Below are 26,327 nucleotides of genomic sequence, written 5' to 3'. Positions count from 1 at the left end.
GCATCTTTTACAGTTTGAAATGTCTTCAGTGATGTCATTGGGTGTTCAGGCAAACTTTCCAAGAAGCTTACACAGCAACAGTCAAGAGGTTTGTCTAAATATAGGCAATTATGGTGATCTCTCTAAAGTTTATAACAAGTTGTTCGGCTTCAGTTTGCAGGGCTTCAAAAAAAGGGCAGCTTTAGTTCTCAATGATTCCAAATGAAAAGGAGCAGCAGGAGAAAAATTGGAAACATTAGTTTGAAGAGCTGTAGCCAAATATTTGAGGAAACTATACGAATTCAGGATCCAGTCCAGTTTGCAGGACTGGATCTATAGATTATAGTTTCTGCTGAAACACACATTTTTTTCTCTAAAAATTACCCTCACTTCTATCAAAGAAAACCAAATTAAGACTAATTTGTTCGCAAAATAAGTTTAGTGTCATTAAACTTGGCCTGATTATTTACCTAAGTCCAGTAAGAATAGTAATTGACCATATAATCTCTTTTAAATCTGCTTTGCTGGAATTATTCAAAGGAATCTCCAGATTGAACTTTTAAATGCCTCTCATACCATGAAGCCATGCCAAGGACTTGACATCAGATTTACCTGTAATATATATAGATTTGGGTGAACTCTTCTTGATGTCCCGAAAATATCCTGAGGTTCTTGTGCCTGCCAGGCAATGACCTTCCTTACTCACCTGGTAAGGCTGCTGGGAACCCTGTAAGAAAGGTACCAGGCTGTTTTTCCAAAGGGCTTTATGGCTCCATAAAGTCAATCTTAGTTCCTTAAAGCTGTCTGGTCATATCTGATTCTATGCATATTCTCAAAGATGACATTCCAGTCAAAGCTTTGGTAATATAACCAATGTTTCCAATTGTGTTCTAATACAAGGAGAATAGATTCTTAGTGAAGATGTGTAAATAAATATATTGCCATGAAAATAAGAATACTCACTAAGAGTTTCCAAATTCTGGAGGGATAAGGTAGGAAGAAAAAGTCATTTCAATTCTATTTACAAAGGTATAATTTACTAAATTGCTATAAGCTATAGTTAATATAAGAGGAAATATTTCTTTTTATCTGGAAAGCAAAGATTAAAAAGCCAGTATAATTTCAGACAAAAAGTCATAAAAATTATAACTCACATTCATCAGTTCAGACAGTCCCATATAATTATTCTTATTGACCTTGATCTTTTATTAGCAGTTTTATGAAGCCATTAGGTTTTTCATTAGAATTCTGTAGTTTCTTACTAGTTTAGTGGTATGATCTGCAAGTTATCAGAAACTTATATTTGTCCAAAAATCCTTTCTATGAATCATCTTGAAGATCTTCATTTTGTAAAAGCATTTTAGTAAAACAATAACTGTCTATAAATGACAAAAGACAAATTAAAAATCTGATTGCAATGCGATTGACAAGGAAATTTGGCTATTTCTGTGACATACAACATTTTAAGATAATAACTAGAAAAATGGTAACATACCAGGACATACCTGAATTTTAGGAATTTCATATAACTTCTAGAACATTTATATTAATAAAATTTACCCATACAATATAACCTAAGAAGGTTTATTATTTCTCATTTGACAATGCTTCCCATGTAATTTGACATACCATGTCTGTTAGTTTAATATCTCTCTTCGAGCTTTTTCAGGGGCCCTCTGAAACATCCCAAAGTTAGCTAGAGGTCAAAAGGACTTTATTTAGAATTTTGATTTAGGAAAGTTTGTCAAAGATATCAAAAGGTTTTAAAACACTTGGTCAAATAGGATTATAGGTCACTGTGAAACAATACTTATTCACTTAATCAAAGTGACAATAAAAGATTTCAAAAGTAAATACAGAAAGTTACAACAGGTTACTTGAAAGGTAAGAAATTTTACAATCTGCTATCAAAGTAGATGAATATTCCAAGAAAACTTTGTCTTCCTAACAAAAGAGAGAAAACCAAATTCTAATTTTGCACCAGCTTACTTTTAACATTAAAATTAATTCACTCAATTAAATTTATTTTAATCTTAACCAGTCCTGACCAAGCACAAAACTCTTCGCAGGGCTCCTTTTCCACAAATCTTCTATAACTTCCTTTTTCACCTTCAGATTTTGTCCTGTGATTTCTCTTTTACTCTCTCCCTCTTTAGGACAAAATTACTTTTTTTCCTTAACAAAAAGCATTTCCACTCATACCTTTTTTCTCCTTACATATGAAGATGTTTTCCTTATTAGTTTTAGTAGTTTCACTTATATAGATTAATTAGAATTTGTAACCCTTAGAAACCTTAATTTCTACTGAAAACTAAGAAGTAAGCAACTGTAAACTGTTATACCAGTATTATTTTTATTGGAAAACTTATAAATACATTTTATAATTTCCAAAAACATACATTTCCTCATGGCATAATTTTTTTTTCAATGTGATGCATGACATGTTTCTAATAAACCCAACATCTTTAGTTTTTCTGTAATAAGAAGACAAAAGTAGACTTAGATTTGTTTAACAATTAATATTTCAGTATTTTATCTTCTCTAGAAATGATCTAGACAGTCAATGAATTCCCATCATTTAACTTAGCAAAACTCTAAAGCTTCAAGTTACCAATAAAATTTAAGGAAATTACTTTTAAGTAGATATGCCATAAAACATAATTATTCTTAAAGAGTTCATCTAAAAACTCTTGTTTTATTTAAATTTATTTAATTACTTATGAAAATTTTATCATACAAAATTTATCCTTTTTGGTGACAAATTTTGTAACAGAGATAACTGAATGTATTTAACTTGTGGTAAACCTGGTAGAATGTGTTTAATTTACATTTAATGCTGATAACTCTCAAGATAAGCCTGTTTAATTAAACCAACAAACTTAAACTTGCTTTTATTTATTAAAGATTAATCCTAGATCAGGTACACTTGAAAACTATTTGGATTCATTTCTGCTACATTTGGAAATGTTTAATTTGTAAGTGCTTACTTTTAAGTCAATTAAAAAGAGTTCTTTACAAATTAATTTTGGTTAATACCATTCAGAGATACAAAAATACCATATCTATAATGTACACACATAGACATAAACACAACCACAGATGTCATAGCTTTCATTGTAAAAGTTTAGTCATGAATTAGATACAACACAAAACTCACTGGTTTATAAACAATTGGAATAAGGTTGTATCTGCTCAGATTGCTAAGGCTTTTTACTATGTGGAAAAGACTTTTAAGACTTGTATTTGTCCTTGATAAATCTTTAAGGAGGCTGTGGATTAGATTTTGTGTGAGGGAGCATTTCCAGCAGATTGTACTTTTTAAAAGATCTCTTTTTTTTCTTTGGTGTTTCAGGTTCTACCTGATTGAGTCAACCAGGTTCAGTCTCAGGCCATTGTGAGCTATATTTACATTTCTGATTTTGTAGAGATTTGCAAGACAAAGATGGTTGCTTTCCATTTCCCCTAAGAACTGGGCTGCTGCCGAAATAATATCAAAAGCCTGATCTGTTCATCCAACTACATTTTCTTTAATTTGCTTCTTTATATCACAGAGAAGATTTCCAACTAAAATGGAAACCAAAAGATTTCTATGTTCTAGAACTTTAGGATTCAAGGCATCGTGCCTTCAAAAAGTCTGCACAAAGCATTCAATAAATTCCCTCTTTCTGAGTGCACAAGGCCACCCCATACCAATTCACTCTAGCGGCAAAATCTTCCACTAGTGGTTCTTTTATCCCCTAAATATCAACCCCCAATTTCCTTCTCATATTATGTGGGCTCAGGCAACCCTATTGGCTTCCTTTAGCATATTCAATTAACACTGCCTAAAGGGTGGATTTACCTGCCCTGTCTTACAATACCAGGCAAGGGAAGACAAAATGTCCATCCCCACAATGCAATCAGGCAAAAGAGATGCAACCATCTTACATAAAGCCCATTCAAATACACCAATTTTCTTATAAACTTTCATCTTAGTTCTATCAGTTCTTATACTTTTAACCTTAGTTTCCATTAGGACCAACAAGTCTCAGTCTTACAAGGAGTCCCAGAAACTTTTCCTTTTTTTCCTCCGGCCATTTTATTCATTCCTGTATAAAAGGCTTTGAGGACCCCAGTAAGGGGTTGAGCCAAGGGACCCAAGCCTTTTTGTCAATCTTTGATTTGATTAATTGGCCTAAATCTTGCCCCAAGCAATTGCTGGTCAGGTTTCTCAGTGTAATTTTTTCCTACTAGCTTTTAAAATTTATCCAAACTGGGGTAATTAGAGCAGATTTGTTTGGTGGCCTTTAATGTCAGGGAGCACCAATGGGGGGGTCCCTTTGGCTCACACAGTCCTAGGTAGTGCTGTATTAAAAACCTTTGTTTTGATCCCATCAATGTTCGTTTTATTTATCCCAACTCTTAATAACCATCTAAAGATTTCCATCTTGCTGTGATGAGTTCCATGACTCTTCCCTTTCTGATTCCTCTTTATTCTACCACTTTCAATATTTGCTTTATTTATTTTATTTTTTAACAACCCTTTAAAAATTTCCATCTTGTTGGGAAGAGTCTCTTTCTCCTCAATTCTCTTATTAATTAATCTAATGTTTTTATTAGCATCTGTAAGACCCATTGAGGGGAAGCGGAGATCACAAATTTAATAAGGCTTCCTGAACAGGTTTTTTGTTTTTATTTTTAAAACTAAGAGAGTTCTTAAGGTTAGCTGTTATATATCATTATATCCACCTTTTAATTTGGTCTTTCCATAGGTACCAGTAAAATAGCTGTTTATGATGAGAGTTTTCTAAAAATTGACCAATTTATAAGTTTTTCCAATTCAAAGGATCCATCATCTGGCCATTGATGAGTAGGATCTTAATAGTGATTCAAACCAATAAGCCAATTTACGGGAAGACCCTGAGGTAACTTTCCAGACCATGGTACCACGGACACAAGAGGCGTCCCGAAGTGAGGGCATGGATGATGTAGTTCCCATCTTCCAAAGGCTCACTCCTAAAAATATTCTAAGAAAGTTTGAGAAGATAAAGGCCCCTTATGGACTGGACCCCTAATGACAAAACTCCTCTGAGAGCTGGCACAGCTGGACAAAGAGACTGCTCAGAATCCCAGTCTATTTAACTGGCTGCCAAATGCACACTGGCATGTGCACCTTTTGGATGGCAGAAACCAGAGAGATTTTTCTCATTAGTATATAAACTAAACTCTCAAGGCATAGAAGACAAAAAGAAAACTTGATCAGACCAATGGTTTTCCCCTTATAACAAATGACACAAAAGACAGAGACAAAGAAAAACAGTGACCATCCTTGGGAGAAAAAAGATCAACAAACCAAAAGTAGTACTCTACCAAATTTTAAACCAAGAGTCACGAAGTCCAGAGATATTTGGGGGTGGCAGATTTTGTTCCCCAGCAATTCCCTGAAATTGTTTATCAATCTGGATTTTGTACATTTGTGCATTTTTCCTGAGAAAGTATCCATGCTTTCATTGACTTCTAAAAGAAGTCCATGACCAAAGGAGGATAGAAAATTCTACTCTGTGACCTAAAATTGACAAAAGTCAAGAAACTAGACTGCATGAAATATTTGTAAATATAACATTTAAATAAAACTCAACAGTAAAAATACAATTAAATGTTTTATTTATCACAATCTCTAGCTAGTGTGCTGACTAAATTTACTGGCAGATATCCTCACAAATATCGTAGTGATCCTTCTAAACATCACATTCTTCAGACCTAGTTCTCAAATAGGAATTAGTCATGCAAATTCCAAAGAACACAATTTAGAGACAGTTCTTGAAATCTAGCCTGGTATTAACTCAATTTGTTCAGTTCTTTTTGTTTCAATTGAAGTATGAAATACACACATTTCTATAGACTAACTTAACTGCATATATGTCATCCAAAATCCAAAATAAAGACAATAAATCCCTCATTATCAAAGTGGTTTTCAAATGCTCATTATAAATCCTGCTGGGTCTGAATTGTCTTTCCCCTTAAAAAAAAATTTCCCTCTGAATTTTGATATTAAATTATTGATCAATAGTGCCATTTTATGCAAATCTTACCTGTCATCGCATAAGCAAACTGGAGTGAAAACTTAATAACTTTTCTAAAAATGTTTGCATGTATATATATATGTAGAGCAACTCAGCCCAAATTCTGCCTTTGGAAAAAAGTGCACAAATCCAATGAAGCAAAAAGAGCCTTGTGCTTGTTTACTGGAAGGAATAATTTGGGGAAAAAATTAATAGCATAGCTACAAGTTAAAATGAAAACAGTGGAGCATTGATAAATGCTGAGAATTAGTCTTCCAGGCCTAAACAGCTAATAAACGGTAGAACTGTGAAAGCAAATACCTTCCCTTAAATCAGATATATTTAGTTAACCTCTTATTATTTGACAGCCTATTGATTTTTATTCACTTTTTATATTTCCTTGAGTGATAAAATAGTTCTTTTTCTCAGCTAGTTATTAACCGACTATATACAAAGTTCTGGGATTTGTTGAAAATTCTCAGTTTTCCTGCTAATTTACTTTAGCTGCCTTTATGTGGGGATGGGAAGGGGATGGAGGGGGACATCATTAAACCACAAAAGTAAAATCCCATGTGATATTTGCTCATGTCTACCTATCTCATCTTGTATATGGGATGGACTTCCATGTATGCAACACTTGTTACAATACTGACAATATGGCCATCATTTAAATATCAGAATGAATAATCTATACAGAGTTGGTTATTATTTATTTTTCATGAAATTACTATTTTCTTATTAGAGTAGCCCTAGAAAAACTTCTGCATATATTTACCTGCTACATAACAAAATTTAAATCAAATGAGTTTTCCGGTCTGGAATTTTAGTTTGATTTCAAAAAAAAGATAGAGTGAATATGTTATATGATGGAAGATTTGTTTTAATTGCCTTTTTAAAAATTACTGCAAAACATTGAAAAAGACTTTTTTCTTAGAGTGTCTAATACTTGTTTGGAAAAGAACAAAGCTGCCAGCCATGGAATCTCTTTTTCTAAAAACAGAGCTATATTTATATTTTTTTAATCACCCACTTAGCAGGACTCAAGTTTATTCACAATCACATTCATTTAATCCGGCCTAAGGGAAAAAACTCTCCTTGTCTATGTAAGTTCATGTGAAACAGCAAGGCTTCTCTCTAGGCCACTGAGAGTTTCATTAACCTCCTGCCGATACTATCTGATGGGTAGACTCATACCTCTTCCTGACCTGTTCCCCTCAAATAAGGTAGAACCTTTGTAGAAGCCAAATGCATCACATTTTCTCCATTCAGCCTGTGACTAGAGACACAAAACAAAGTGAACCAAAGCAAACCACATTATCAGAACAATGAATGTTTTTTCTGAGATCCTTAAGAATAACTTCTAAATTCTAATTCTTCCTCAATTTTTCTTGATCCAAAATAGAATATATATTTTCATTTTCATGAAACAATTCTATTAGGCATTATATTATAAAATAATTAAGAGAGTGTTTTTGTTTGTTCTTTACTGATTATTAAAGTGTCACTTTTCATTGCAGAAAATTTGGGGTGAGTGGGGAAGCATAAAGAACAATATGCAGTTCAAATCAATCATAATCCCACTACCTACAGATAGTTATTTGTTGTATTTCTTACCAGTGTTTTTACATTAACATTTTAATATATATATATATATACATATAAACATTATATATTTTTTCTCAAATTAAGATCACAATGAATATACAAATTTTTTTCTTTTTTTTCACTCAACATTAAGCATTTCCCTGGTCATTAAAATCACATAGTGATTGCTAAACATTCAGTCATATGGATTATTGGTGCTTACCAATACTAACACCTCGAGAGCTTTGCGAAAATGTAGATACACTGCCCTAATTCTGATACAGCAGAAGATTCTGATACAGCAAGTTTAGCCCTGAGCATCTGTATTTGTAATAAGTGGTTCTGACACTCAGATCAAGCTTGAAAACCACTGCTGTACACTAAAGTCTACTTACTTCTCCCCTTCTGTTGGGCATATAAATTGCTTTCAGCGTTTTGCTATATAAATATGCTATAACATTTATTATGTTACTCTGTCAACATCACTGATTAATTTCTTAGGATTGATTCCTCATAGGGGAATTATTATCAATAATTTTCAATATTGTCAATAATTTTCAAGGGTAAGAATTGTTTTTAAGTTTTTGTTGTACAAAACCATATTATTTTCTTTCCTGGTTTAAATTCTATTTTCAGTGTATTAGGACATTAAATCCTTGACTGTATTGAATATTATCCTTACTTTTATCTTTGCCAATATGAATAGCAAAAACATGAATTTGCATTTCTTTAATTCACATTAGTTTAATTCCAAGTAAGGATGAATTATTTTTATATGATTTTGTACTTCTTCCTGCATAAATTATCTACCAGTATCCTTTGCAGGTTTTAAAGGATTTTCTTATGTGTTTTACACAATTGCATGTTGATTCACATAATTTTTCAGTTTAAAAAAAATATATTAAAATGTATCAGGACTACAAAAAAACTTTCTAGCATCATTCAGGTAAATATTCTGGACATTTTAACACCTGATCTTTAAATTTTATAGAGAGTTTAGTATGAAGAGAACACTCAAGTTAAAAGAGTACAGGCCTAAAACTAAAGAGACTTTCTCATGTGTATATAATTAATGGATCCTTTTTTATAAGGATAATAAAGCATTAGCAAAATTACACAATAGTTTAGACAAATAAAATCCACTAGGTTCATATCAGGGAAAATAATGAAGTGTTCAACCTACTAAGTGAAATGTAATTGAATTTGTTTTAACCAGACTAAATATAATATTGGAAACTATTTGTTCTACAAATTATATATACCCTGAATATCCTGTGTGCAAACAATGACTAAGTCTAAGGCTTGTATATCAGTCCTTTACAATAATATTCTCAAATCCAGGAAATCATAAGGATACTTTACTAAACAAACTTTTAAAAATTTCTCTCTTTATATAGGTAAACATTTCATCAGATGTAAACTTTAATATCTCACCAACAGAAAAAATTATACTATAAGAATTATGGTCTAGAAGTAAATACAATGAGTGAGGCATAAAGTAAACATAAAAGCATATCTAAATCTATAGAATTTAATGATAAATTATTTATGGAAATGTAGAGTAAGAGATAAATATCTTAGCTTAAATTAAGCATGGTTTCAACAAGAAAATCTTAATTTGCACTAATTTACCCAAAATTAATAAATGGAAAAAGTCTAGGTCTGTTAATTTCCATTCTAAAGCTTTTATTTAGTTAACAAAAATGGGTCCCAGATGCTAGGGCAATGAGAGATGGATTTTCATAATCTCAAACTCAACTGAATGATTGCAGGAGTAAAAACTCCTGGAATTTTTCCAGAGGTCCTGGAATTTGTCCAGGTGAGCATTTTTGTTCCAGGCCTGAATTAAGTTCTCCATCACCTCACCACTATGAAAAAAGCTATTTGGAGTGGAGTTTTTCTTACCTAGGATTCCCCTAAGTTATAAAAGGAAAAGGCAAATAAGTATGTTACCTGGGTCCTATTGCAGTCTATAAAAGGTCACTGTCAACATACCTGGGCTCTCAAATGTGGTTTACACTTCCAGCAAAAATATGATCACTTATTGTTGTTTCTTCCTCTCTTTCCATTTTTAAATGAAAGCAATCCATTTCGATTGAGTTTATTCTGTAAAAGCTGCATTTAATAGAATGAAAGGAATAATTAATTTAAAAAATAGCCCACAATATTTTTCTTCTTTCTTTTATCTGCTTGGCAGATTACTATTATGGCTTCTCTGATGCTTAATCAGGACAAGAATATCCTTATCATCAATATGAGTTTCTGACATAGATTTCAAAATCTATGTCTGAAATGTATGAAGGGGATTCCAAAGTAATAGTAAAATGTGCTGCAGCAAGGATCTGCTGTCTATGTGCCTTATTTACCTGACTCCTTATGACTTCCTTAGGCTTGCTTGTAATTATTCCTTCAGGGTTCCTTTTTCTTTTTGCCTGGATAAAAAATACTTTTTAAACTAGTCTAGAAAACTGAGTAAAGTAACTTTATGTATATTTTAAAAGTCAGTTGATGATTCTTATTAATAATATGTAAAAGTGATGCATTCTATAAAATAGAACAGATGTTCAAATAGTCCTTACAGATGTGGCTTATGCTGCATTTTAAATAGCAATCTAAGGATGCCTTTAGACTTAAACTGATTACATAGAGAAATTACATCTTTAGTCAGACAATTGTAGAAAATAGCAGGCACTTTTAATAGGCAAAGAAATCTTGAAATCCTAAAGACTGTCTCTAAATATTAATTACAAAGTGCCTTCATTTAAGAAAAGTAAAATTTTACTTCATTAAGTAAAAGTAAATTTTACCTGTGATAGTATTATGTGAATTCTATTGAAGGACCACAGGAAAATGTGGATTGTGAACTGGGCGGTGAGTTACCTACGGGTCAAGTATATTATATTGACCAAATACAGATACATACACACACATATATAAGGATAGCAGTGTGAAACTGAACTGTTTTTACATGGCCTATTAGATGTTGTTAGAAAGACAGTGTCTTAGAATAACTTTGTAGAAAGCTTTATTCCAAACAATTTTCTCAACATAAAGCTTTTTTTCCTTATCCATTTTTTAATTTTGCTTTTTTGTTTTCTATTGTGCTGTGAAACTGTCTTTAGCTATGTTTATCTTTAGAAACTGTCTTTAGATATACTAGATGGCTAGTAACCATGTTAAATAACCCTCTCATGAAATGATTTTAGTTTTATCAAAGGAATGGTCTAAACCAACATATAAAATAATTGGGATACCACTTTATTGGAAAAAAATCTAATAGAAATGTTTAAGACTAAAGTGGATTATAAAACTAATTTTCTCCAAAATAGAAAACTTTAGTTGTTAGCTTCACTTCATTGAAAGACAAATATATTTAGCTTCTTATGGACGTAAAATAAATTAAAACAACCCTTTTCTCCCAACAGCATTTTAAAAAAATAGATGGCTCTAGCTTCACTGAATATTTGTTCATCCCTAGATTTCAGCCTGGTCCTTTTGGTGATTAAACTGACAACTTGGTATTGTTCACTTCAGGAAGTATATTATTTTACACCACTAACATGGGACTTACTTGGAAATGTAGGGACAGCTAATTATTTACTTAGCATTTAATAAATGGTAGTGTAACTTTTAAAAAGTGTTAATCCTGGGCTTCCCTGGTGGCGCAGTGGTTGAGAGTCCGCCTGCCGATGCAGGGGACACGGATTCGTGCCCTGGTCCAGGAAGATCCCACATGCCGCGGAGCGGCTGGGCCCGTGAGCCGTGGCCGCTGAGCCTGCGCGTCCGGAGCCTGTGCTCCGGAACGGGAGAGGCCGCAACAGTGAGAGGCCCGCGTGCCGGGAAAAAAAAAAAAAAAAGGTGTTAATCCTCTCAAAGTGTGTCGTTTACTCATGGGAAATGTTTACTCTCCAAGTGGATCAGACCATTACAACACTGGAAAATGCACATCATTTACCTGAAATACTACAAAAACATTTTAAAAGAATAAATACATTAATAGGCTGATTTGTGGTGAAATGTGACATTTTATTAATCAACTAAATGATATTTCACTTGCAAATCAATGTTCAAATGCTACTCATTAACATGAGGTTGCTTTGTTTTATGGGAGGCAAAACCCATGACACATTTTTTTAAATCCTTTTAGAGAATAATTAGAATGTGCTACCCTTATTCCCCTAAAGAGATAAACATGGAGGAAATCTAATCTAGTGTTTGTTTGCGAAGTCCATATCAAATGCAGCATGACTTCCTGTGGTTTAATTACATAATTTAAACAGTCAAATTGGATATATGATCCTGGTTTCTAAATAGCATTTAGTGACTTTAAGAATCAACACGAAATTCAAATATAAGCTCCCTGAGAGCTGCTACTACATTTCTCTTGACTATTCTATGACTTCCAGCCCAGGAAACTGAACCAACACAAATAATAAAAGGAATAATAATTAAGCCATACTCTTTGTTGTCAGAAAATCAGTACACAAAAATTAGTGGCTGATTTGCTGATTTGTTTATGCAATTATGTTTTTCCTTCTGGGAATGAATTTTCATTTGTCTCTTAGGGGTAGTTGACATTCTTAGAGGCAAAGGAATTCAAGACATAATTCTTTGTCAATTACTAGTAAATTCAAGTTTATTACTGTTTTGCCAAAAAAAAAAAAATTGGTTGATGTTGTTGTCAGTTACTTGACAAGAAATGAACTGTGAAAGTGAACAACACCAAATGCTACAGGTTTAATACACTTTGAAGGAAATTACAATTGCCTGGTGGAAGGGGCTGTAGGATGACAAAATGAGAGGTTTATTTAGCGTCTGGGAGAAGCTTATAAAAGAGCTTAAATCCTCATTCCTTCTAACATCTTAACAGCTGTGCAGTTTCTTACAAAATATGTTTTATCGTTTCAAGAAATGCTGTTAACCTCGCAGTTTTAAAACTGAATGAACAAGGCCTCTTGGACAAATTGAAAAACAAATGGTGGTACGACAAAGGAGAATGTGGCAGCGGGGGAGGTGACTCCAAGGTTAGCCTCAATGTCACCAAAAGCGGGTAAACAGTATGTTAAGTAATAGGTGCATCTGCTGGGAGACATAATTTAGACCTACTAATACCACTGAAGTTGCTAGTCAAGTCCCTTCACAAACTTAAGTATGCAATTACTGTCAAAGCAAAAATATTTGCAAACAATATCAATTTGGGGACACACTAACAAACCTAACTAAAATAGTCACTGAAAATCTCTGGCTCTGAAGAAGTTATGGATCAGACATAGTCCCAGGAACCTCCGTTTTGGAAAGCAGGCTTTTGAAAGAGCAATTAGCGAAGAGGAGAGAGAACAGAGAAGTTCAGTCTGTCTTGTTTTCCTCACCAGAGCTGCCACGAAATGTTTTTAAGTAATAACAATACTCTGACTCCACTAAATCAGGTACCTACCAGAAAGACATTTCTCCACTTAAAACTCTCAGACTTCCATTAAATAGCAAGTTATATAACAAATCAAAGGTAATCATATGAACTAGACAGTTTTTGCCTTCCATAACGGGTCAAACTAAAGAAATATCCGGCTACAAAAATAAGACCAACTCAGCTTTATCTTTACTGCATCCCTGTCTTATTTCCAGCTTCATAAAATAATGTTTTACTTTTATTTCTAAGCAGAAGTTATTAACTAGTGTTCCAGAACTCTTCTTCACTGTGGATAGACGTAAAGAAAACAATCCAGTGAATGGAATATTATGACTGAATTTTCTTTCCTTACATATCTTCAACTGGTATGTAAGAACATTGAAAAATTTTAAATATACACTCTTTCTTTTAAATTCTAGAGAACTGCCCAAAACAAGTAGTCCTGCTCATCTTCAGGTTCTTGGTTGGGCTACAAATTCTCTCACTTGCCTGGCCACCAAACCCAGAGAATTATGCTCTGTTTAAAAAGGGTATATCTGTCAAAGAGGCTGCAAACCTCAACCTCTTCCAATGCTGGTAACTTCCCCCTCGATCCTGATCTGAAAAGCCTTTCAAATTCAGCTTACTTGTATATTTCCATCTTATAGACAGCCCTGTTGCAGGAGAAGAAAAAATAAACTTTGCAAAATGAATATTCTGGCCGCAGAAGGAGGCATGAAAAAGGAGGAGACACAGAATTGTGTGGACCCAATTCTGATCATCCATCTCCTATCCTGAGGGAGAATCTGAGTCCCTGGAGAAAAAAAGCAGAGAAAAGCTAGAGAGAGTCATCAGGGATTCTTCTGAGATGGTTCCCCTTTAAGACACCTCCATTCAAGACAGCAACCGTATGTTTTCTTCAGAAGTATTAACTCTTTTATATATTGGAGCCCCAACTTGCCTAGAATGTTCTGATCATTTCCATAAAAATATGAATACGTAAATAATATACACACATAAATAGAAAATTGCTCATTTACACTAATAATCTACTCCTCTATGCAAATTAGAAATATAAGAAAATGTACTCTAATAGGACCAGAGAAAACAAAACTGAAGATATTCTATTCAATTAGAAAAACTTTGTTTGCAAATTTTTATTTTTATCACAAATATAAACAAAGTATAACATTGCTTAACAGATAAAATTTTCCACAAAAAATGAATAATGAATTCCTGTTTTAGTGTATATTAAAGACTCTTAGACTCTTTCCAGAGAAAAATAAGCAAGCAGAAGCAGAAATGTACACATAATGGAAAAATCTACGTAACAAAAGTCATTTTACTATACTTAAATAAGGGATTGGACAACTCAATTGAATTTTAATCTGTTTGCATCCAACATTGGTACATAATGGACACCAAATAAATATTTGTTGTCCAAAGAAATATATATGAAGCTAACCTTGTAGTTTTCAAAAATCAAACTGCTTATTCCTGTACTTTCACCTGTTACTTTCACCAAACATGAACTATAAGATGACATTCTAAAATGTTATTTCATATTTTGAGTCATTTTCTAAAATGTTATAAAAATTAACATAAAATGTATGTTAATTACATATATAATTACAGTATGTTCTATTTTCCCTCAGGAATTTTGTTTTCACACTAGAAAAATATTTCTAGTCGGTTGTATATTGATATAATATTTATCACCAATAGAATAGGTAATAATAATAATACCCTACTCTGCATTTATTTTAAAAGGTGGTATTTTAAATGGCCTGACCTAACTTAGAATCAAAGTAAATTACCAGGAGATAGTTGCTGCTTTTAAATTTTTGTTCCATAGCTCCTTTGGGTGACTGATTTTCTTTTTAAACTTACCCCTTCCATTTGGCCTGATCTTTATCGAAAGAGGTGAAAGGAGGAAAAGCACTGAATTGGAGGAAGAGGCTGGCTCTTAAGCCTTTGCTAAGTATAAAGCCAAAGCAGAAGAGAAAATTAAATACTGCCAGTTTATCTACAAAGCACATGTGTGAAATGCACACTCAGTGATCTCAGCACAAGTATACAAATCATCTGGTATGATCTTGACATACAGAATCTTAGTAGGAAAACATTAACTTTCCTAACAGTGATTCATCTGGCAAAGGGGGGAAAGCATGGAAAGCTGTACCACACATGAATATGTTCCAATGAGGGGCTAATTGACCCACCTGTCATTTACAGGATTATAACAAGGAAAGACATCTCCAGCCTCCCATACAGCAGCACATTAAAGTTCTGCTTTACCTGGGCTATGCACCAGTATCTATGGGTAAAAGAAGAAATACCCACTGTTGATTGATTGATTTAATATAATCAACAACTGAATTATTTGGAGTCACAGTGGCAGCTTCCAGTTCACAAAATAATTAGCATCCCCACTCAACTGATAGCCATTCCCAGAGCATGACCAAGGCAGCCTTAGGCCAGAGGCTCCACAGAAGAAATAAGTAAAAAGGTCTGGTATGTTAAATGAAATAAAGTGGAAAGGCATGATTTGGGAGGGGATGAATTTGTTTGAAAAATTACTCCTTTGAATGTTATTGTGCTGTGGCCTTTTTTATGGTCATAAGAAATTCATACTCATTCTTGTGAATAAGAGAAATTTACTAATTGGCAATGAACCAATTTAAAAGTTTCATTGCAAAGTCTAAAACTCATATCCCCTTTGATTAATCTGATATGATTTAGTCTGAGCACAAATGATACACAGAATTTTATGCCAATTTTTATGTGAGTTGTTTAATCCAGGTTCTAGTTGGAAATTTTGGCAATACTTGTAATCATCAATGACTTATAATGCTAATAATATCTACAAAATTATTGATTTTTTTCTGCTTGTTTTATACTTTATTCTCCTCCTATATATATAAAAATAGGCATACTCATGGATGTGGATATTCATATTTAAGTCATTTTGTAAATGTTGTTACCAAATAATGAGTTCTTTAGGAATTATAGTAAATCTCACAATACCCAGTTTTTAATTTGGCATTTTGAAGAATACAGTCCATTCCTGACTTTAAAATATGTTATACTTGCAAATGGCCTTCTCCCCAGCCATGGAAACCAATGCAATAATAAAGGGATTATTATGGAACATATGCATTCATAAGCAGGAAAAAATGTTGTAAACAAAGGTCAGTAAGGGAAGTTAACCCTTGGAGAAGGACTCTCCTACTAATGAATTTCTTGTTCAGTGCCTGACATTCCACCAGTTGACCATTAAGCTTGGTTGTTAATAAATATCTATTATTCAAAATTCCAATCTAATCTTATCCTCTAAAACCAGACTACTGGAGTGAATAGCAGAATGGACAAAGAGGCAAGGGGAAAATGAAGCAGGTAGGAGAAAGGGTCCTTAAGAAGGAAGAGAGATAAGTCAAAGGCAGTCTTCATTTAATCCAGGGGTCCCCAACCCTGTCTGCAACCTCTTAGGAACCAGGCCACACAGCAGGAGGTGAGCAGTGGGCGAGTGATAAGTTGCATCTGCCACTCCCCAGCATTACCACCTGAACCATCCCTCCCCCGACCCCTTGGAAAAATTGTCTTCCATGAAACTGGTCCCTGGTGCCAAAAAGGTTGGGGACCGCTGATTTAATCCATATTTTTGGATTCAAAATAGCTGTCCCATCTATAAGAAACTTTAAGGAAACTGCTTTCATTTTCCTTCTCTTTTCAGCATTAAGTCCTCCTCCTCCCTGCACAACCCATGCAAGAAGTACAATATAGACTAATATAAGGTACTTTACACGTGCGTTAAAAAGGCTTTGGTGAGCTAGCCTGGGGACCTAAAAACCCTTAGTATCAGTTAAACAAAAATGCTTGTTCTGGATTCAGAATAATTTAAATGTAATAATTTTACAGAGCCCCTACCCTGAGTCAGATATCCTTGTAAATATTTTACAAAGATGAATGAGATGTGGCTTCTATTCTCAAGGAGTTCACAGTTCACCAACCAACCCTCAGGTGTAGTTTTGTAACCATCATTTCATAAATGGAAGTGGGGGATGTAATGTGGGGGTGGGGAGGTTATAGACAGTAAAATCTAGATTAACTGGGGCTAACCAAGGACCCCAATTAACCATAATCCTCACCCCACACCCAAACTCAGGTTTTTAGTACAAAGCGTTAAATCATGCTGACATTAGATTTTAATCCAAAACACAATATAATATTTTATGAATGTGGCAGGTGCATATGCTTAAATTGAACAATAAACCTTGTAAGATCTTTTGACATTGATACAAAAATTTAATTGAATTCAGAAACCAGATAAACAAAAACTCATATTTTAGAAACTTTTTTCAGAAAAACAGTACCAAAAAAAATGGATTTTAGTTTAACTGTTAGTCAGACAACTCAATTAACCAGAAACCCCTATTTCCTAAGTCTTCTGTTGTTAATATTTTCAATTACACAGACCATTACAAACCCTGATTCAGGTACTTCCTAGCTGACTAGATGAGTTAACCTCTCTGTGCTTTGGTTTCCTCATTTGTAAAATACAGGTGATAATAGTAACTAAACATGTAAAATATTTTTAATAGTCCCTGGTACATAGTGAGTGCTCAGTAAATGTTAGGAATCATCATCACCATAATTATTAATGCATTACCTAGTTGTGTAGATAGGTTCATAGAATTAATCCCTTGGTAACCAAATAAATGTATGCTGTGTTTCTCCAAATGCACTCAATATTTCCTAGAAGAAGTGAAGCATTAGGAGATACAGCCAGACAAAATGATTGTGGCAGCCTTAAAATGTCAAGAGGAATGCAAGGAGTCTCTCTCCGAATGTAAAAGCAAAAAGAAACAAAAACCAAACAACCACAAAAACAGTAACAACAGAAGATCCTAGGCGTTACTGCTTCCCATCCATCTTTTTAGGCTTTATTCTACACACACAGAGGTGAACATGGGAATGAAAGCCAGAAGAATTCTTAGGTTCCTCAGAACACTGACACTGACTGACAAGTGAAACTTTCCTCTCTGAGACTCCTTATATAATATTTAGTATTGAAGGACTCAAAGACAGTAGAAAAGAAAAATGGAATTTTATAGTATGAGGAGTTTGTCTGTTTATAAAAATCTTGGTTACCCCTAACCTATCATGTATTTGTTCTAAGAATTTATAGAATATATTATAGTTACTGCACTTTATACTTAGAGTATATTCATATGGTAGACTCAAGATAGATGAAAATTATTTCTGGTGATATTATTTAAGTTAAATACTGCAATTCAGAAGGAAAATATCAGCATGGGCTTATACTTTAAACTAATGATTTACATATTTGTCTTATAAGGACTTTCCTCTGCATGAGGTGGCCCTTTGTCAGTAACACCTGACTCACCCTCCTCTTTCAATTAGGTCTTGGATGAGAGTGCCAAAGGAGTCAATTTAATGATGGATACTGTAGCCATACATTTAAGGCATAGAGTAAAATTCCACTAGCTGAATCATAATGCCGGCAAGAAATGAAACCAGTCCTACCTAGCTTCTATTTTAAGCCTGTCAACCTATAGCCACTTCCATTAATTTTGAAAGAGAAAAAAAGGAGCTTCTGGATTTTGAATGACTCCACATTTATGGTGGGAAAACTGAAAATGCTCAAGAAACCCAATCCAGGCTAATAGTTTTGGATTCACAGTAATTGCATACATTTTATTTAAAAATCGTCCCTAGCAGTATGCGCCTGTTACCTAAAGCGATGGAGCAGGCCCCAGTTTTATGTCTGATTTGAAACCTGGGCCTACAGTACAAGACATAACACCTACTGTGGCCTCTGCTCTGTCACTTTGCCATGCGATTCTAATGTAGTTTTACTTGAATAACATAAAATAACATATATAATGTTATTTATGTTATTTTCCACGTGAAGAACTCCTGTAAACCTTGCCGTTTTGAAACTCAGTGAGGCAGGCGTCTTAGACAAGCTGAAAAACAAATGGTGGTACGATAAAGGTGAATGTGGACCCAAGGACTCTGGAAGCAAGGTCAGTCGCTGCAGTTCGGGGCCTCCTCTTGTGCTCACAAAGCAGTAAATGGGAGCAATTGTCAAGAGTATATGGAAACAGTAAAAACTAAATGTTTCTCTATACACTGCCTAAACTAGAAGCTAATGTCATAGATTTAAGCCAAAGGGAGTAGCTTTTCAGAAAATTGCAAACTGCTCCTCAATATTAAGGATTTTAAATAAACAAATTAACTGTAAAAATATATAAAATTCCTATATTATTCTCAAATATACGTACCACTAATAAAAATAGTGCTTTCGGATTTGGTTTTTGTTTGTTTTGGAGGCAAAGACCATGAAATGTATTATTTCAAGAACTGATGTATTCTCAGAACAGGAAATGGGGAATTGATCAGCAGTCATCTACAGAAAGAATATTTTAAATATTAAATATATTTTATTCAGAAGTTCAGTCTTTTGTCACCATTTTGCCAAGCATTCCACTTTAGTTTGAAGATGACCTATTATATTTTTGTTCTGATAAACAGAGTAAACCTTCCAATTCTGTTCTATCAAAATTATTTTAATAAATCAATGTTTATGAATAATATCTTCAGCTTCTAAGATCTCATTCATGAATTTTTTTTAGAACAATGCAGGAACCTATAGTCCTGATCATGTTGAGTACAAATGAAAATAGTGTTACAAACAGTTATATTTTCATTTAAAGAAAAAAATGTAACAATTTATCAGTGAATCTAAATACCTGCACAAATTAATAGGACATAATGCCTGAAAGGCATTGTTGAGGATTCTTGAAATCTTCATTTATTTTTTTCCTGTATCTTCTTTTAGAAAGAAAAAAATTATTGGTTATTCTACGACATTAAATAAGTGACTTACATATATAAAAGAACCTCAGTTAATTTAAGAAAGAGACAAAGTAATGTTAACTGATCTCTATTCAGGCTTCTCCCTGTGTTTTAATCACTTTTGTCTGCCTTTGAACCAGAGTGGAATGAGAAAAGCTTGGCCAAATAATGAAATAGCTATTTCAAGCCCTTATGTAAAGTTAGAGAAGCAAAAGTACTTAATGAGTGATTATTTTTAAAATGAAGTTACCCTAAATTTTTGGTCCAATCAGTTGATGTTATGGCTAAGAGAACAGTGTACATAGTAATTTTTAAAATTAAACCTTCTCCTAATAAAACTATTTAAGCTTGCACAAAACACACTGCTGACCACGGGGCATCCTTCAGGTAGTCTACCCAAAATACTTATTCAAATAATGTTATATAATATATATTTACAATTTATGAAAAATTATTAATTCTTGTTACAATTTTAACAATTTTAATTGCAATTATATGCTTCCAATAATATGCTTGACTATTTCTGAATTTATTATGAAATAATATGTATTCTAAATCTCTGGAGAATAATATGTCTAAAATATTAACTGATCAAACATTTTTAAGTGAAATGGAATCATATTTTAAAGTCAATAAAAATAGTTATAAATCTGTCCATAAATAATTTAGTTCTCAACTGACCGTGGAAACATTTGTATATTTTTAAAGTATCTTTTTAAAAAGTTTCCAATGTGTTGCATATATAGTTATTCCTAAATAGTATATAATATGTTAAAGTGACACTTTCCAGGAGATTTTCTTAAACAGATGTGACTAAAAGAACAAATAACATATACCCTAGCACACTATTGGCATGTTTTTGGTAAAGTCATGATGAACAAAATGTGAAACTGCTAGCTTAAAGTCCCTTAGTTCTTTAAGTAGGAAGCATGCAGTTAAATTTATTCAAAAGAAATATCAAACATTAAAAATGTTTTAATGGAGGGAAAGCCAAAAGAGGTTTCCTTCACATGTAATTGGGTTTTAAAAATGTCATTTTCAAACTTAACAATAATAAGCCCACTTCTGCCTATGCTTATATATGGCTAAGTATAGTGGTTTTCATTGTATATTTAGCAATGATAAATGTTATAGATTTTATTGAATGTAATTACACACAATTTATTGGTAATCATCATAACTTCACTTCTGCCAAGACCTATAAGCTTTATGTTTAAATCCATAAAGCTACACCAGTGACTTATACATGTTAAATAATTTCAGGTTAAATTGAGCATTTACTTTAATTAGCTGTTTGGATTTCATGTGTTCTTTCATCTTCTGGATGTGACTTTGCACAGTTAACTCAAGTGTCTTTATCCCCCCCAGGACAAGACGAGTGCCTTGAGCCTGAGCAACGTAGCAGGCGTCTTCTACATTCTGGTTGGCGGCTTGGGCTTGGCAATGCTGGTGGCTTTGATAGAGTTCTGTTACAAGTCCAGGGCAGAAGCGAAGAGAATGAAGGTGGCAAAGAGTGCACAGACTTTTAACCCAACTTCCTCGCAGAATACCCAGAATTTAGCAACCTATAGAGAAGGTTACAACGTATATGGAACCGAAAGTATTAAAATTTAGGGGTAGGACTTAGGGCCTACTACAGTGAGTGGGTGATGCATTCTGTAAGTGCAGTGTTGTGACCTGTCTGTGGTGGTATTGCTTGCTTCTAATTTACAGCTTTACATTTTTGAAAACTTCAGTGCACTGTTCAGTTTTCTCTGGCTGCAGATGTACTGTTCGAAATTTTATGTTGCCAATAGATATCTGCATTGAAAGTGTTCAAAAGACTAAAACAAACTTCCAGAATTGCTCTGTAAAATGTTTTAAACAGTATATTCTACCTGAAAATTGGGAGAAATTTGAAATTAGATCTGGGTTTCCTTGTACACAGAACAGGCTAAACTTCTCTGGAACAAACTAGTTTTAAGGTAAATGCTAACAAAGTAAGCATAAAACCTGTTTCAAATGATCAAAGCCTAGGCAGTTGCCTATTTTTAATAAGGTTGTGTTGTTTTCTGAGAAAATATATGTAAAATCTCCAAGGCACATAGTAAGCACTCAATGAATTTTAGCTCCTATTCTAATTTGTTTTATATACATTAGCCATCTTTCTATATTTTTAAAGAGTGAAACCCTGCTATTTGTTCATCTGGCAGTAGTCCTTGAGTCAGACCTTTAGGTAGGCAGGAGTGATCATCAGAATATTGACTACAATTCACATTTATTAGATGAAATTCAACTTTTATTTTCACAGCATCACTAAGGTGAACAGGCATTTTAGGCAATTTCTCCATCAAAGATGTCAGCAATATATGTTCATTAGGAGAGACACAGTAAAAATAAAAATTGCAGTGAGTATTTATTGACTTTTGTTTTCATTTCAATTGCTTTTAAGTAAGCCAGATCAGTCCCACTTACACCCTTTCATCACGTGACAATAAAAAATTATAAGCATTCAGTAAAATATAGGATGGAGGTCATTTTTTTTAAGACTCTAAATGTCTAGTACTTTTTCCCTCTGATAATAGAAAATGGTTTTAAAATAAGATCTGGAAGCATTTGTTGTTGCTTTTCTTAAAGTCAGGTCTCTAAATTCCATTTTCTGAAATTATATATAATGGCCATTCTGTTAACAATGATAAATGAAACTTTGAACTCCCAAGAGACACTTAGTGCTTGAGGCACCCTAGAGTCAAACCCAATATAATTTTTATAAGAATAAGATGTATACCTGAGGTTATGCCAGGTAAACATGCTTGATTTTGATATTTATTTGTAAAAAAAACTATTGAGGGAGTTCCCTGGTGGCCTAGTGGTTAGGATTACGGGCTTTCACAGCTGTGGCCCAGGTTCAGTCCCTGGTCAGGGAACTGAGATCTCATAAGCCTGGTGGCATGGCCAAAAAAAAAAGCTATTGAAATACTTGTTAGTATCTTAAAGCAAAGAGCAAAAGCCATCCCTTTTTAACCAAGATCTAATTGCTTTTATCCATAATCTAGAAATCAGTGACTGAGTACAACTGTACATAGATAAGCCCAAAGTGGTTCTTTCCAAATTTTGTGAAAAAGAATTGAGAACAAAATCCTCAATTCACTCAGATCAGAATGTTTAGAATATGTCTTCTAATAGCAGAACAACAAATTATGATGATGTCAAGCTTTCTTAGCCATTATAGTAATGCTTTCAACTTAATATTTATAGAATTGTGGAGAGATTTTTCCCAAACTGCAAAAAATAATATCTGAGAAGTTTTCAGAGACAATTATTTGGACTTCATTCTGTGATGAATTTCATAAGATATCGTTTAAAAGTTTTCTTTAGCATAGCAAATGCATTCTAGAAAAATTCTAGAAATACTCATGGATGCTAGTTCAATACAAAGTTCTGGGAAATTGCTAGAAAGAGATATGAATTCCCAGGTTATGTACATAAAATTCACATGTAATAAATGTTTTTGGAGTCAGAACCTAGCACTGCAGTTCATCACATGAATTGCCTTTAGAGCTGAACTTTTAAGACAATAAATTTCAAATAAAAATAAAGCATTCGGGCTCCCCTGGTGGTGCAGTCGTTGAGAGTCCGTCTGCCGATGCAGGGGACACGGGTTCGTGCCCCAGTCCGGGAAGATCCCACATGCGGCGGAGCGGCTGGGCCCATGAGCCATGGCCGCTGAGCCTGCGCGTCCGGAGCCTGTGCTCCGTAGCCGGAGAGGCCACAACAGTGAGAAGCCCGCGTACCGCATAAATAAATAAATAAAGCATTCATATCCATATGACTTTTTAAAAGACTTAATGCCATTCAGAGCAAATTAAATGATCTGATTCTGTAGAGAAGACTTGAGAGCAAGCATTTTCCATTGTACTCCCATATTAAATGGCTTTTTCCTTTCAAAAGTTCTATTGACTATAATTATGAAAATGACTGATAATTTAGATAATATTGTATCAGAATTTCAAAAACAAAACCTGAATGTCTACTTTAAAAGTGATCATCCCTCAAGGGAACACCTAATTAAGGTCACAGCCATTGGCCATAACAACCAACCAGAACCAGAACCAGACTATATGGTAAATTTATAAGAAAGTTTTCCAGTTTGAGTAGCCTCAACAGGGTCACACAAAGATTAATAGAAACGACATTTTTTTTTTTTTTTTTTTTTTTTTGGCGGTACGTGGGCCTCTCACTGCCGTGGCCTATCCCGTTGCAGAGCACAGGCTCCGGACACGCAGGCTCAGCGGCCATGGCTCACGGGCGCAGTCGCTCCGCGGCATGTGGGATCCCCCCAGACCGGGGCACGAACCCGCGTCCTCTGCATCGGCAGGCGGACTCTCAACCACTGCGCCACCAGGGAAGCCCTAGAAACGACATTTTATGTAAGAAGCAGGAGATATAAGTATAGGAAATAAGAATGCAGAGAACTAAGAATACTAAGATTTAAAGAGAGAATAAGCAGTTGTCAAAGACTTATTAACACTCAGTTGCATTAATCTATAGAGAAGGAGAGATTACTTGAGAGTACATGGAATACTTCCTGTTTTGATATTTTCTTTTCCTCATAAAGGCAATCAAGAAAATAAAGGGAAAAAAATAGATTTTATGGCAAAAGCTTTCTGAAAAAATCACAATGCTCTTATTAATTATATTTTAATATTTCCTCTTCAAAAAAACTTTAAACTAATAGATTTTTTAAAATAATTATTTTACTTAATATTAAATGTTGAAAGGGAATCTGAAGAAACAAAGTCAGACTGTTGTCTTGGTTTGTTTTAATTTAGTGATGAGTAATTTCTATAGAGATTGTCTCCTGACTCCTGATTATAAAGATAAGTAAAATTTAATTTTTGAGACTGTTTACTAAAGGTGAACTATAATAATGACCTCAGTGTTTATCATACATACATCAGTAGCAATCTGACTTCAACTTTCTGAAGTTATCAGGGTAACTGATCTCAAAACCTTCTCATTTATAACAGTTTCTAATCCAATTTTTATTTCATATTTAATACATCATTATTCTAATATTTAAGTTACAGGGCAGAATAAATACAGGGATGGAATTTCCTAAAGAATTAGGTAAACTTAAATTCACAACAGGGAATTAAGACACAATATGAGTTATGAGAAAGTTATGATAAGCCACAACAAACTTAGGGAATATCTCCTTTACCTTATTTCTTCTTGAGTTAACATTAAATTTCAGCTACTAGAAAGAATTTAAAGGCAATGAATGAACAGCAAGTAGATTTTCATAATAACACTGCCTGTTTCTCCTCAGTGTAGTATTATTACCTTCTACCTAATATGACAGAACAAGAATATAATGAGACCTGACCCCATAACATCAATCCGGGAACTTCCCCAGTGATGACCGTTCAATGAGGCACTGAAACATGCCCCCTTTCAGTGCACTTCCCTTTAAGCACTTAAAGCTTCTTAAAATATGAACTTTAACTTCCATAGTAGGCATAGAATGAACTTTATGTCACTAATTGTCCTATTCTGGGTCATATCTATAGCTGCTGTGAATGAATGAAAGTATCTGTGGATAGATCTGTGTTCTGAAAACAGGAATATCTGTCATAAATAGTCTATATATATAGTTTGGTTAGACAATTCATCACAATTTAAAAAGTACAATCATTTAACTGTTAAGACATTTTGTAACAAGAAAAAAAGATCCAAATAAAGAATGTTGTCAAACCTAAAGAAGCTTTTAAGTTGGACTAGAAATACCAGGGTGTAGAGCGCAGCAAGTTGAAAGATGTGTCCTGCCCAGATTTGCCAAACAAACTCTTGTTTTACGATTTTAGAATTAGTTCTTAAACAGATAGGACTACAAATTCTAGAGTGATTTATTCTTCCAGGTAGTTGAGCTTTTCTTTCCTGTGATAAGCAGTTTTCATAAGACCAGAAGAATATGGAAAAAATGCAGATGTCTAATTATTGATATTTTGGTGTTTGTTGTGTCATATTTTGTTGAAAAGACAGAAATATTGTAACACTCCACATTCTTTCTGTTTCCTTTCCATGCAACCCAGCTGACCTTTTCTGAAGCCATAAGAAACAAAGCCAGATTATCCATCACTGGGAGTGTAGGTGAAAATGGCCGCGTCTTGACACCCGACTGCCCAAAGGCTGTACACACTGGAACTGCAATTAGACAAAGTTCAGGATTGGCTGTCATTGCATCAGACCTACCATAAAAACCAAAAAAATAATTGAGTGCCTTAATTAAACTGTGTTGGTGACTGATGGAAACGCAGCCCTGAGGGACATGCTAAGTGCAGGTCTTCGCAAACCAATCCTTTGGCTGAGAGCGGGAAGTACATCCTAAGGCGCTGAACATCAGCAGCAGCAACATGTGCATGAGCTCAGCTCGGAAACCCAAACTCAGATTTTATATCAGGAAATCTCAAAAT

At 33.9% G+C, this 26,327-nt stretch overlaps 1 protein-coding gene across 2 annotated transcripts in view; it reads left to right on the top strand.

Annotated features, from left to right (window-relative positions):
* The window catches only part of GRIA4 (glutamate ionotropic receptor AMPA type subunit 4), a 520,203-nt gene extending 494,092 nt beyond the window's left edge, over positions 1 to 26,111 (top strand). The window contains exons 14-16 of one of the 2 annotated variants that reach the window (XM_065881559.1): positions 18,926 to 19,040; positions 21,241 to 21,375; positions 25,947 to 26,111. In XM_065881559.1, coding sequence (XP_065737631.1) covers positions 18,926 to 19,040; positions 21,241 to 21,375; positions 25,947 to 26,111 — 415 coding nt within the window. Of the gene's footprint in view, positions 1 to 12,513; positions 12,629 to 18,925; positions 19,041 to 21,240; positions 21,376 to 25,946 lie in introns of both variants that reach the window. The other variant, XM_065881557.1, reaches the window with a different exon arrangement.
* Positions 26,112 to 26,327: the final 216 nt, after the last annotated feature.

This window comes from Phocoena phocoena, chromosome 8, assembly GCF_963924675.1.
Source record: "Phocoena phocoena chromosome 8, mPhoPho1.1, whole genome shotgun sequence".
Classification (NCBI taxonomy): Eukaryota; Metazoa; Chordata; class Mammalia; order Artiodactyla; family Phocoenidae; genus Phocoena; species Phocoena phocoena.
The sequence above is the reverse complement of the archived record's forward strand: the minus strand, read 5'-3'. Positions and strand labels throughout refer to the sequence as shown.